General features: G+C 30.2%; 1 protein-coding gene across 1 annotated transcript; it reads right to left on the bottom strand.

Moving 5' to 3' along the window:
- Positions 1-3899: 3899 nt before the first annotated feature.
- On the bottom strand, positions 3900-12147 carry LOC113365324 (T-complex protein 1 subunit theta-like; the record flags this gene model as incomplete). Its single annotated transcript, XM_026606902.1, has 9 exons — positions 12007-12147; positions 11675-11870; positions 10865-11050; positions 10085-10373; positions 9249-9322; positions 8709-8897; positions 6498-6689; positions 4525-4639; positions 3900-4061 (listed from the first exon to the last, which is right to left on the bottom strand). Coding segments are annotated over exons 1-9 (1495 nt in total), but the record flags the coding sequence as incomplete, so codon positions are not given.
- Positions 12148-13482: the final 1335 nt, after the last annotated feature.

The raw sequence follows: 13482 nt of genomic DNA, 5'->3' as shown, positions 1-13482 counted from the left end.
ATAGATATATATATATATATATATATATATATATATATATATATATTTATTTGCATTATGACTATATCATTTTTATATGGTAATTGGTGTTAATGTATCAATAAAATTTAGATAATTTCGTAAGGACAGATAATGATCTTCAATATATAATCACAATGCTCTAAATTAGTGATTGATCACAATGTTAAAATGAATTCAAGCCACATGCGTAATTTATAAGAGATTTGCTACTAATATTTTCTGTTTCATATTTCGGGTGCTAGTATAGACGGTACAAAGTATATACAAAATACAAAATATGAATATAAATATAAATATAAATATAAAATTAACCTGCCGTACATACGCTATTCGATGCATTCCAACCATCACTTGCAAAGTATATCATAATTCACATTTACTTTACACAGAAAGACCACAACACGACCCAAATGTTAACTTGATGCGATTCAATCGATTCAACTTTTAGATGCAAACTATTTGATTTTGTTAGCATACATATTCACAGTGTCTTAAATAAAAGGCGCAATAATATTGAATTATTATATATTACATAAGATTCACCGACGAGAGTGGGGAGTATAAGTGTTCCGAAATATATCAGACAGTTTGGTGACAACAACGAAGTATCATCAATACATTATGAAACATGAAACCAGTAATTTAAAGAATATGATATAGAATTTTGTGATATGAGTGGAACCAATATTAAATGTTAAATATGGACAATACAACAGTCAGAGTTTTAACACACACTTTATTTGGTAATTACAGATATTTCGGGATCATGGTATGCCACATCTTCCAGGGCCGGTCCTGCCTTGTTATGCATGCAAAATATGCGGGCGGACGTCTTAGGGGGCGCCAAAATTATTTATATTTTTCATTATTTATATAAAATCTAGAATACTTAATAAATCATAATAAACAATCTAACTTAACTAGGGATACGGAGACATAAAAAGCATATTTATTTTGCAATGTGATATCGGTAGAAACAATTAACCGATTAATAACTTTGAAAATTGGTAAATAATAGTTCTGTTTTTTGCTTAATCTACTTATTGATTTTTTTCTTTGTTTGAAGTTACCGTGGTATCCAAAAAGAAATTATCTAGTGTTTTATCCCGTAAGCGCAAACCTGTTAAAGATTAAATTAATTATTGGGCATTATTGACGAAAAATTGCGAGCTGATTTATTTGAAACGGAACTTTTTAAAAAATATAAACAAATTATAATCGGGAAAATGAAAAATCAGTGCTTAGAAAATGACATGTTTATTCCGAGAAATTGAATTGTAACTTTTGTTTTTGTTGCAAATGTTTATCATCTGTTGAACTTTGAATGTTGAAGACATGCGTGGTTAAGAAATGGAACAAATATGATTTTTTTTTATTTTTTTTTTATATTTTTTAACAGCAATCAGAACCTTACGTCCTATGAGCTGTTGGGCTGAAACTTCTCCTTACTTCGTATTTTTTAGATGGTAACCCAATTGTTAATCCATCCATATTTGATGATTTCGTTATTAGAATTGATCTAATAGGGCTGACTTTTTATTGGTGCAACAATGCCGGGCAAGGGCTATTTTCACTTGAAAACATATTGCTATCTATATTTCCAAGTGAAAATCGTTGTCACTGCTGCCTGAGAACAGGCTGCTCGAAGTGGGTATCGAACCAGGGACCTCTGAATCCGGTCCCGTCGCTCTTAACCGCTTACCTACGAGCGAGCCCATATATGAAATTAAATAATTTTAATAAATATTAAATAATTTTATTGATAAGCTGTTAAAACAGTTAAAATTAATAGGAGGGGGGCGCTAGAAAAAAAGTTGCATGCGGGCGCCGGCCCTGACATCTTCAGTGTAATTTCAGAAACAGTTACTTATATACTACACAATCTTTATTATTTTATTTATTATACATTTAATTTTTGATATACAAAAAACACCAACTATCTCTGGCAATGCTTGACTCAGTACTAAAACATGTGACACTTACAGAAATATTCTAAACAAATCTTAAGTATCAAGATGGAGAATATCTGTAATAACCAATAAAGTGTGTCAAAAATCTGAGTGTTGTATTGTTCATATTTAACCTTTAATATATATATATATATATATATATATATATATATATATATATAAATTAGGGTGGTCCTTAAAATGGTCATTTTCGAATTTCCTTGCTCCCAGGGGCACAAATGTTTCCAAATTGATAAAAAACAATTCTCTGAAAGTTTTAGCTCTTTATATTAACGTTTAGATAGAGCGAAATTCAATCAAAGTTTTGTATAGAAATAGCATAAAAAAAATTTCAAAAATTTTGAAGATGTTTTTTAGATGTAATTTAGCGAACAAATAAATGAAAAAAACTCATTCATTTGTCGCTGAGTCTCATAAATTTGTAAATTATTATTATTATTATTATTATTATTATTATTATTATTATTATTATTATTATTATTATTATTATTATTATTACTATCACTATTATTATTATTATTATTATTATTATTATTATTATTATTATTATTATTATTATCTTACTATTTCTATTATTGTTATTTTGTTATATTTTATTATTTTTCTAGTATTATTTTATTATTCAGAAATTTTATTTATATTATTTATTAATTTTATTTTTATTATTATTTGCTTATATTTTATATCAAATGATATTACGGATATTATTTTCATGTACATTTTATCCTTTGCACTTTTATTTATTTAAATTTATATTATTATTTATCAATATTACTTGATGTTAATAAATTAGCAGTTGTAATAATTATTGAAATTAAAAAAAAATTGTCGCTGAGTTATACCTAAAACATTTTTTTTTTAATTTTCAAAATTTTTTTCATGCTCTAATTTAACCAATTTCTCTTTATTATATCTCTGAAAGAATAAAAGATACGTATAAATGTATATAGATAAAAATTCAAGGTCTTTTTCTGACTAATTATTGCTTTTCATTATTTTTCTGTTACACAAATGATAAGGTTATGATTGTTTAAAGAGTACGTGGCTATCCAACCAGAATGTTTTTCGAGCCTTTTAACCCTTCGCTGTTTCAAAATAAGAGAAGTTACGGTAAAATTTATGATAGGGTAAATTGTAGCTCGTTTAATTACCTTTATAATTTAATTTATATTAATAGTATATTACAAGTTCTCATAAAATCAGAATTCAAAGAGTTATAATCCAATTAATGCGGGGGTGGTGACGGAGTGCAAATTGTTTTCACTTCTGAATTTAAGATTAAGACTAGCTTATTTTCAAAATATCATGCAAATTGTAGCACAGTAAAAAAATCACAGGGTACACGCTTTTTTCCCCTCTATTTACTCCAATAATTTTGTTGATAGTAGGTTGAATAGAGCACATGTAAACAGGATTTGATAAATTAATTCACTTCAAATATGAACTTAAGTAATAAGATATATTGAATTTATAGTGAAAAAAATGTAATTTAGATATTAAAATTACTACAAGCCAGTTAAAATATGGTACAAAATTATAAAAATTATAGACAATATTATTGAAGCAATTATTTTGGGTAGAAAAATCCAAGGTGATATTGTACCTTTACCGCAAATGCTATACATTAATTCTTTCTGAATTTGTTATACCTTTTAAAAGACTTCAAAGATTTTTAAAGAACTTCATCTTATGCAATGACCATAAATACATCACAAAGGCAGACCGACAACGTCTTTCGGGTCTTCTATATATTATTGCTGTTGAAAATATTATATAATATTTTTAACAGCAATCTCGCCAACAGTTTGCGTGATGTACAAAATAAATGGAACTACTTTTGTTTAATAATATTTTCCTTGTAAATTCATACAGATGCATTCTGGTCATATAACTAAAATGAAATCATACCCTGGGTCTCGATGTCCATCCCAGCATACATGTGTCCCCAATTGTGTGCGTCAATAACGCTGTCTAAGGATTCAGTGGCGTTGGCACCTGTATTTTCGGCAATGCATCTGGGTATAATTTCTAGGGCTTTGGCGAATTGCCTAATGGCATATTGCTCCATGCCTAAACAGTGTAAATAAAATTTATTGGTTCATTTAGTTCTAAAGACTAATATTTTTTATTTTTTATACACAAGTTATTTTCAATTATAAAAAAATATGTACAACTGCAAATACATAAACATTTATTGAGATTCTAATTAATAAAGATATTCGCCTAAAATAATCACTTTATAAGATTTATTATTAGAATTACCCTAATGCTGATAGTTTTTTATTGGATGCAGCAATGTCAGAGAGCAGCTATTTTCACTTGCAAAGATATTGCAATCTACATTGACATCTTGACATCAAGCCATCCGAAGCGGATATCAATCATGGTTAAATATTAACAAAACAAAAAAACTGAGCGGTTTACCTAAGAATCAATTACATATATGTTTTTGCAGCTACTTCCGGAATTCATACTAATTTTCTTCTGACGCTCATTAACTAATTTATTTAATAATTTCAATTTTTCATCTCACCGGGCAAGGTGTTGGCATGAGACAGGAGTTCCTTCCTCAACTCGATCTCGGTTGCCCCCGCTCCAGCAACAAATCGACCATCTCGAAGAGCAGCATTGTAAACGGCTAGAGCGCTCTGAGGTAATATTAAATTCATTATTATTAGTATTGTTTTGTTGTTTTTAATTTTTAACTTCCGAAGGAGAAGTTTGTTTTCATTAAAAAATCCGATTTGTTAATTTTATGTTTTCTCGACATTTCAAGCCATTCCGAATCCGTGTGATACAGATTTTTTACCTTCTGTCAAAGTTTTCTCAAAAACGGATGAACCGATTTCAAAACTATAAAAATCATTCGATGTGAAAAAAAAAATTCGTCCACTTTTTACTCCGAAATTCCAAACCGAGATTTATAATTTTATAACTGTTTGAAAGATATTGGTCGTAAATTGACCTGATTAGTTTTAGGTCAAGATTCGCTGGCACAAGTTCTTGTAATTAACTATTGTATTTTTTTTTCGACGATTTTAATTGAAAGAAAACTGAAGACTGAAAAGAAAGTCGCCGCAAGATCTAATAAAATGACAAACAATATATTTATATAAGGAAATTGCTCGATGGGGGAATTTCTAAACGCCATGTACGCAACAGCAAATAACCTCATTGCATCAAAGGTTTAATTTGGTTTTTGGATATTTTGATTTAAGCCAAGAGATAGGGGTTGGCCGCTCCGAACAGTTAAATTGGTAGATGCTAAATTGTTATACTAATTAACAGGTTGACAGGTGTGTTGGTGGACAGGTATATTAGTAGACAGGTAAACTGGTGGAGAAGTAAATTGGCGAACTGGTAAATTGGTTGACTGATATACAGGGACAGATAAACTGGTAGATAGATAGACAGGTAGATAGATAATCATATTGACAAGTAAACTAGAAGACGAGACTAAGAAACTGGTGGACTAAATGTAACAAATATGCATTTTTGTTAAAATTTTAAATTAAAAGTAAAACCAAAGTAAAAAAGTAAAAATTGAAAGTATATATCTTCTATATATATAAAAATAAGTCGGGTTTTCCTTCCTGACGAAATAACTCCAGAACGCACGAACCGATTTCGACAATTTTGCATTCGTTGGAAAGGTCTCGGGCTTCGCAAGGTTTATAGCTAAGAAAATTAGTTGTGCATGGCATCGTGCCTCAATGCAAGCTGCTGAAACTTCACGCACCGTAATTAAAAAATCGAGTAATGACATTAGTAAGAATTATCAGAATTATGCTTGGTTAAGTCAACGAGCAATTCTTGCCAAAGAATAATGATGTACACGGCCTGAATTTCACCATTCAATCAAAAATTGCTGGCGATTTGGTGACATACCAATGATTCTGACTGGTCTTCCGTTTGACTTCAAACGATTGCAATATCCAGTTCGCCTTGCGTTCGCAATAACATGTCGCAAGGCCAATCGCTTAGTGTTTGCGGGATAAATTTCAAATAGATGATTTAGAAAATCATTGTTTTTCACATGGGCAGTTATACGTTGCCTGTTCACGAGATGGAAAACCATCCGCTTTGTTTGTGTTAACGTCAGACCAAAAAACAAAAAATGTGGTTTACCAAAGATCACTTCCATGAAACGGATAATTTGCGGATTCACTTTCATTTACTTAGAGAAGTTCAACTAAAAAACACTTAATTTTTGTAATCAAAATAAATTCGAACTGTTGTATAATAAAATCAAATTTTTCCTTTTAAAATATAAAACAAACAAAAAATTTCTTCATCTTTCTCACGAAACCATCTGGTGGCGAAACGGAGTTCGTCGAGTTTGCTAGTATATATATATATATATATATATATATATATATATATATATATATTGTTAATAGCATATAAGTAAAAGATGCTTGCAAAAACGAATTAAACTTGATGAACAAAACGAAGGATAAAAATGTATTCAATAACATCATCAGTATAGTATGAAATAATTCTGACCTGCATAGCGCGTTCGGCATTGTCCATTGCTGCGTCGGTGGCACCTCGTAGGAGGACGGTTGCCAAAGGGCAACCCACGATCGAATCACCTTTGCCTTCGTCCACGCGATTGATTTGCCTGTTACGGCGAAATATTATAACGCAGTTATCGCCAATTTCGCTGGCGATCACTTCATCAGAATGGCCCAACTCCTGCAAGGACATATTGCTTTTCAATCAAATTGAAAATGATTTAAAAAAATTGGCGACATATATTATTAACGTATCATATGTATCTCTTCGTTGATTGCCAGATTTATTTCGATGAGTACGTGCTACACTTCAAAACGTCTCAAAAGCTTCAAAAAGGAACACAATTCGAATTATAATTTACTCTTAATGGAAATGAGATCTACTTTAGAGTGTTATAGCATTATATATAAAAAATAAAAAAAAATTAGTAAAACATATTACATGCTTAATGGTAGCATGTATGGTAACAAATAGGAAGTATAAATTGTGTTTTACTTAATTTTTTTCTAATTCAAAAACATCTTTTTAACACTTTTTACTTTATTTATTTAATTCAAAAACTGTTCTGTAATACTTTGTCATTATAATAATTAAAAATTTCATCTTATACAATAAATAAATACCAGTGATATTACTCTGCTAGTAAATATTAACGATAATCAGTTTTTCATGATTAATATTTGATAATTATTCTTGTTACAAATCAATTATTAATTTTTTGAATTTATTAAATTTATTAATTATCATATTTCATTTCAATTTAGCTTATAAACACCTTTAATATGGGATTTAAATACAAATAAAGTAACTTGTATAGTTTTGTATTAGTAAGCAATTACTGTTTAATAATAGACATAGCCGTCACAAGTTATAATCTTCTTATATATAAAAATGGAACTCTCGATCAAATGATTCGGTAAAACTCGAAAACGGCTAAACCGATTTGGAAAATCTTAGTCTTGAAAAATTCGTGCCAATCCAGAGATGGTCGAAAAGATGAGATAATATTTCAAAATCGCGTAGAAACTTTACATTTTTAGTTTGAAAATTTTTGTAGAAGCGTAATTTAAAAAAAAAAATGGACGGAGGCTAATACGTCAAAGGTCAAACGGTATTGACAGATGATGTTCAATTACGTTTAATATTTGTATTTTAATATTTGTTCGTAGTTATATTTATATACAAATACGTTAGTAAACGGGCCGCAAGTGTTACTAGAAGCTAAAAATATCAACTTTTTGTAATGTTAATATGAAAATGCACTTTTTGGCATTTTTCTCAAACACGGTGATCTGAAAGATCTCATTTGTATAATTATATACTCATTGGTATTTATAAAACATTTTCTAGGTTATATTATTTTTTATTTATGTTATTTCAATTCAGAACCTAAATTTGGTATTGATCAAAGGGAAATTTTGTCAAATAACATTTTCCCAGTTATAATTTCTCAGAATTTATCGAAGAATAGATAGTAATATATAAACGTCCGGGGTTAAAAAGGTCCACCACCGATGTGTAAAAACAAGTAAAGGTAAGCATTGTTTAACAACAATATTTAAAAGTAGAGGTAAAAAGATGTATAACCAGCTATAATTTGATTCTTATGACCCTGCTATCGGGAGATAAACGGTAATCTTTGAAAATCCATAATAAAAGTATTTTCTTTCGTTGGTAGTTTTTTAGCATTAGTTAAAAATATAATTATTTTGAAAAATGTCTTTAAAATTAAAATAAGACATTAAACCTGGTTGCCACCTGGCCGTTCTAAGTTACTCCGCCTGTAGGGTAAAAAGGTCTAGATTACAAAATCAAAAAACTTGGATTGTGTTATACCATGTTTTCTATAGAAAGTGTATAAAACTTCCAGTTTGATTTTATTGACAAAATATAGACAAAGTATTGAGGTTTATTGTTTTTATAATACCTCATTGTATATAGCATTCAAACAACATATCCTTATACACTTAAAGTATTAATATTTTTGATTCTCTAGAAATTGTTTAGAATATACCTTACTTACAATTAGTAAAACAACGTTTGTCGGGTCAGCTAGTAATTGATAATTATCAAATCAAAAGGGCACAAATTAGCTATGAGAATGAATGTACAACACGCCCTTTTGAGTAACTAACGCATAGTACTGATGATGATGATGAATCTTGAACTTAATGAATTAATAATTAAATTGTTTAGAACCTCTTTTAACGGCGGTTTAAGATTACACAGAACTCTTGCACCGACTGCCTCAGAGACTCGCAACAAATCAAATTTGCTAATTAGACGGACCACCATCAAATGGTGTTTATTGAGGAAGTGAAGGGCCATGTCTCCCACTTTTCCGCTGCACACCACCACCTTAACTCCGGCCTCAGCAAGGGCTCTGATCTGGAAAAAAGGTAAAATAACAAATATATTTAACATGTTTAAAATGTATACAAACAAACTCAGTATGTAGTAGTAACTGGGCATTTACTACTATTTCATATTTACAATCAATCTCAGTTACATGTTGTGACATAAATCCAAAATTAACTAGGTGTTTGTGGAATTTTGCCTTAAGGCATATTGAATGAGCCTCCCTATATGGGTAAATAATCTATTTTAACAACTTTCAAAATCATTACAAAATTTTCAACTGTCCCAAATTAACACAAACCAATACATAATCGAAAAATTACTGAGGGGCATATAATTAACAAACACAACACTGATCTTATTTTCACATTATTATTTTACCTGTTCTTCCAAAATACGATCCTCGTCATGGCTGTAGTTTCTTAACTCTGCTGCCGTATGAAATAAGACAGTGCCTAAACATTTAAATAATATATTCTCACATCGACCATATAATAAACATTTTTAATATATACACATTAACATTTCAGATAATATAATGATTTATCTGTTACTATTATTATGATTCTTATAAATGAATGCCATTTTATCTGTGCATGTATATATTATATAATTACACTTATTATTGTATATTATATTAAATCTACACTTTCATTATTATGAGACGATATTTCCTAACTGCGTAGCTTTTTAGAAAATTTTTCGAAATGTATTTTTATTTTTAGAATTTCTCTAATAGTGATGCTTCTTTAAACTCTAACTTGGAAATGTATTATCATCTATCTTTCATGTGCAAACCGCATATCTAAGCCACTGAGAAAGCCACAGTCTACTTTATTATTCTTACGTAAAATAAAAAATATAATGTATTACGCGATAAAAAAAATAAATAAAAGTTAGTTATCATTCAAAATTTGTATGATTTAAATTTCAATAAAAAAATAAATGTTTTTAAGTTTTACATCAACTCTGTCTTTGATGACTTAATACCGTAACTACGAATAACTATGAGTAAGGTTCAAAATATATAATTATTTTGATATGGAATATATGAATTGGCAATGCAACAACTTCGCCTAAAATAAAAAAGAGGCTTTAATATAGTACAAAATTGCGATTTAATATAAACGTGACATATTTATAATGTTAAATCAATATATAATTCAATTAATCCGAATGTAAGTATGGTACCGTCATTGAAAATAAGTTATTCTTACCCTTAGTCTCGGTGCGCGAGTAATCCACCGGGCAATCGTATACGGCGACGCCGGCATCTGTTGCATCTCTGACGACACCTGAAACGATACGCTTCAAGACCATCCCGCGGACAACAGTGCTGGCGTGTAATCCGCCGCCAAGAATTTTGCAGACTCGGAGGCGTCCGGTCGAGAAATCGTCAGTCGCACTACGCACAGCTACGCAGCCTTGGGCAACCAAAGGTGTTAGGACGTCCTCCAACCCGAATTGTCGCGATTGTATCACCGAATTAAGGATTTTCTTCACTGACTACAAAACACAAACAAGTTTTGTTATTGTTTTTATAGAGACTTCTGATGCTGTTTTGTTGTTGTGTGGTTCTTATGATAATCCCTAAACAGTTTGTTTTCGCCAGAGAAATCCAATTTGCTAAGTTTGTTGTCTCGACGTTTCTAATCATTATGAATCGTTTGACACCAAAACTGAAAATAGTATGTTGGTGTGTATGTTAAGCAGAAATTCATATTCGTCGAGGTTTTCTTGAAAACTTCTGAATCTAATCAAAAAACCTTTGATAACCATTTGATCGAACTCTATAACGACTAGCGTTGATTAGTTTTGGGCAACAATTGGCAAAAAATGCATAAAAAATAAATAGAATAGAATACAAAATAATGTAGGTATGTAATAACAAATATGAAAATAAAAATAATAGCGCAGGTTGCTAAATATAATATATATATATATATATATATATATATATATATATATTATTCTATTATTCTAATTTTAATCCTTACCTCCAACGAGCATATGTCTGTAAAATCATATGCTACCATCTTTGTCAAATGATTCTCCGCAAATGCCAGGGCCAATTCATATCCATCTGCAATCTCTGCGGGCGTAACCCCCATGGATAATGGCTCTTCGGCGTACTCCAAAAGAGCACCCGCCAAAATGATTACGTAGTTAACTGCATCGCCCATCTATAATACAAATATATATGTTGTTTATAATGATAGATCTATTGGTTTAATGTGATTATATTTTAAGGCTAATGAAAATTGGTTAAATGATAAAATATTATCAAAGATTTTAAATAAACATCCTCGCTCTTAAGTAAACTCCGCGATCAACATATGCATTCAGTACTGTACATTGTACTTGCTGATCACCGTTTAGACAAAATTAATTCATTTTTAGTACATGAAGTATAGCGATTAAATTAATACGATTACAGATATTATAATGTAAGTTTTCATTTAAAAATATCCATCGCGAATCTGATTGATTGATTGATTACTTTTTAAACAATTAATTATTTTATCTGTAAATCTAGAATATAGTCTCAAATGGAAATCGCCTTTCGTGCGAATAGCTGCATAAGAATTATATGTTTCGATCACTATTAGATTTATGCAATATAATACCCACATCCAAGCTGATCTATAAGAAGCTTATAGAACACGTAGTTTTGATTGCTCTTGAAATATATAATATACTATTGGTGTACTATTATTTATTTATTTGATTGATAGATTAATTTATTTATTTGCATATTCTCTGATTTATTTTTTATTTATTGATATGCCGTAGTTTAGTGAACTCACTTCATCCTGTTGGACAAAGGCTGCGTCTGCTAACACCTTTATAGCAGGATGCTGTATTTCCAGTTCACGTACTATGGTCGCGGCGTCGCTCGTCACAAATTGGTTATTGAGATAGTTGACAATTATTTTGGCCATTCCATTTGGGCCGAAAGCAGTACGCAAACTGTGCGAAAATTCCTTGCAGGCATTTATATTTCTGAAAAGCAACAAACGAATGCATATTATCAAAAAACGAGTATCAAATATAATTACGATGCTAGTATGCCGAACATCGGTTCTTTATAATGATGTAGCGGGTGGTTAGAACGTCATGGTTCTTTATGAAGAGTTACCTAAGAACAGCCTCCTCCATGCCGCTATATACGCGCGCGCCTCCTCTTAGCATCTGGTGCACTCCTGGTGCCTTCGGAACATGCAAAGCCATTTTCGTCAAGTCAGATTCACTGCTGTTCCTCGATCTAATACTTCTTGTTCCTTTACTAAAACAAAACTATGTTCAATCGGGAAGATATTATATTGCCGTATTATATTGCACATGGACTTCACGCCATGCATAATAGAAAAATTTCGAATTAATTGTGTATATGTTTTCATTGGGCTCGATTAATATAATAAATTATATAAAATATCGAAATGAGGTACCTAAACTTAACACTTTCTTGTTGCTTAAAATTATTTCAAAAGATAATGCATAATCCAATCGATAAAATTATTTTCTAAGTTTGATCTGTTCCAACACAACAATCTTCTTTGTTCGCCGACACCAAGCAAAAGTAATATATATGATAAATTAATTTATATATATATATATATATATATATATATATTAACAAATTAGAGCTTCCAAATGCGTTACGAATCAATTGGGTTACGAATTTTCATTTGTAACAACTCAATCTGTCAAATGTCATTGCTTTCACTATTTAGTACTCATTGCGCTAATATTAATAACCTAGATAATGTAATGTAATTATTACGGTTCGTACTTACAATTATAATAAAGGACCCTCGACGTTTTCAATAAACTGACTTTGCTCACTTTTATTAGGAAGATAAGCGATTCACTAGCGCGATCAAAAATGCAATCTTTTGTTTGAGCTGATGTAGCTACTAGATAAAAAGGCCAAATAAAAAAACAAAATCTTTTGTTTACGCCTTAGTTATTTTTTATTCGAAATTGAAAAATATTACACATTTTTATGATAGTAAGATATCGATAGAAAATAATACATTTGAATCGATCTGTAAAATCAGAAAAACTATATTTATAAACTTTTGTCAAGGTTTACGATTTACGGTACGATTCTATTCTAGAAGTTTGAAAACCGTTCGAAAAAATATATGTTGAGAATAGTTTTGATCCTTCTTCGTGCTAGAATGCTAGATTTGATGGTTCAAACTAACATACTAATATATAAAAAGCCCATTAATATTGGTTAAATAATAAATATTCATCAAAGTTTTAAATAAATAGCCTCGCGCTTAGGTACATTCCGCGCTCAACATATACATTCAGTACTGTGTTTTATACCTGCTGATCACCGTTGACTTCCACACTTATAAATTATTATTTTTAGACAAAATTCATTTTTAGTATGAGGGCGTTTTCCAAGAGTATCTTAAACGATAATAAAATATTTTTTGTGTCCATTGGACATGCAAACTATCCTGCATAATATTGTCATAGCTCTTGTCCCACAGGCCGACGCAAAATACAGAACTGTGCATGTCAGTCATTTTTGACATGAAATATGTAATTGATCTATCATAAATTTCTCTATTTCATCCAAGAATTGGGCCAGGGGTTT

Source organism: Ctenocephalides felis, unplaced genomic scaffold (assembly GCF_003426905.1).
Source record: "Ctenocephalides felis isolate EL2017-DRISC unplaced genomic scaffold, ASM342690v1 CF-g0.4_SCAFFOLD_00889, whole genome shotgun sequence".
In the NCBI taxonomy this organism is placed as follows: domain Eukaryota; kingdom Metazoa; phylum Arthropoda; class Insecta; order Siphonaptera; family Pulicidae; genus Ctenocephalides; species Ctenocephalides felis.
Note: the sequence above shows the minus strand (reverse complement) of the source record. Positions and strands in the feature narration are given on the sequence as shown.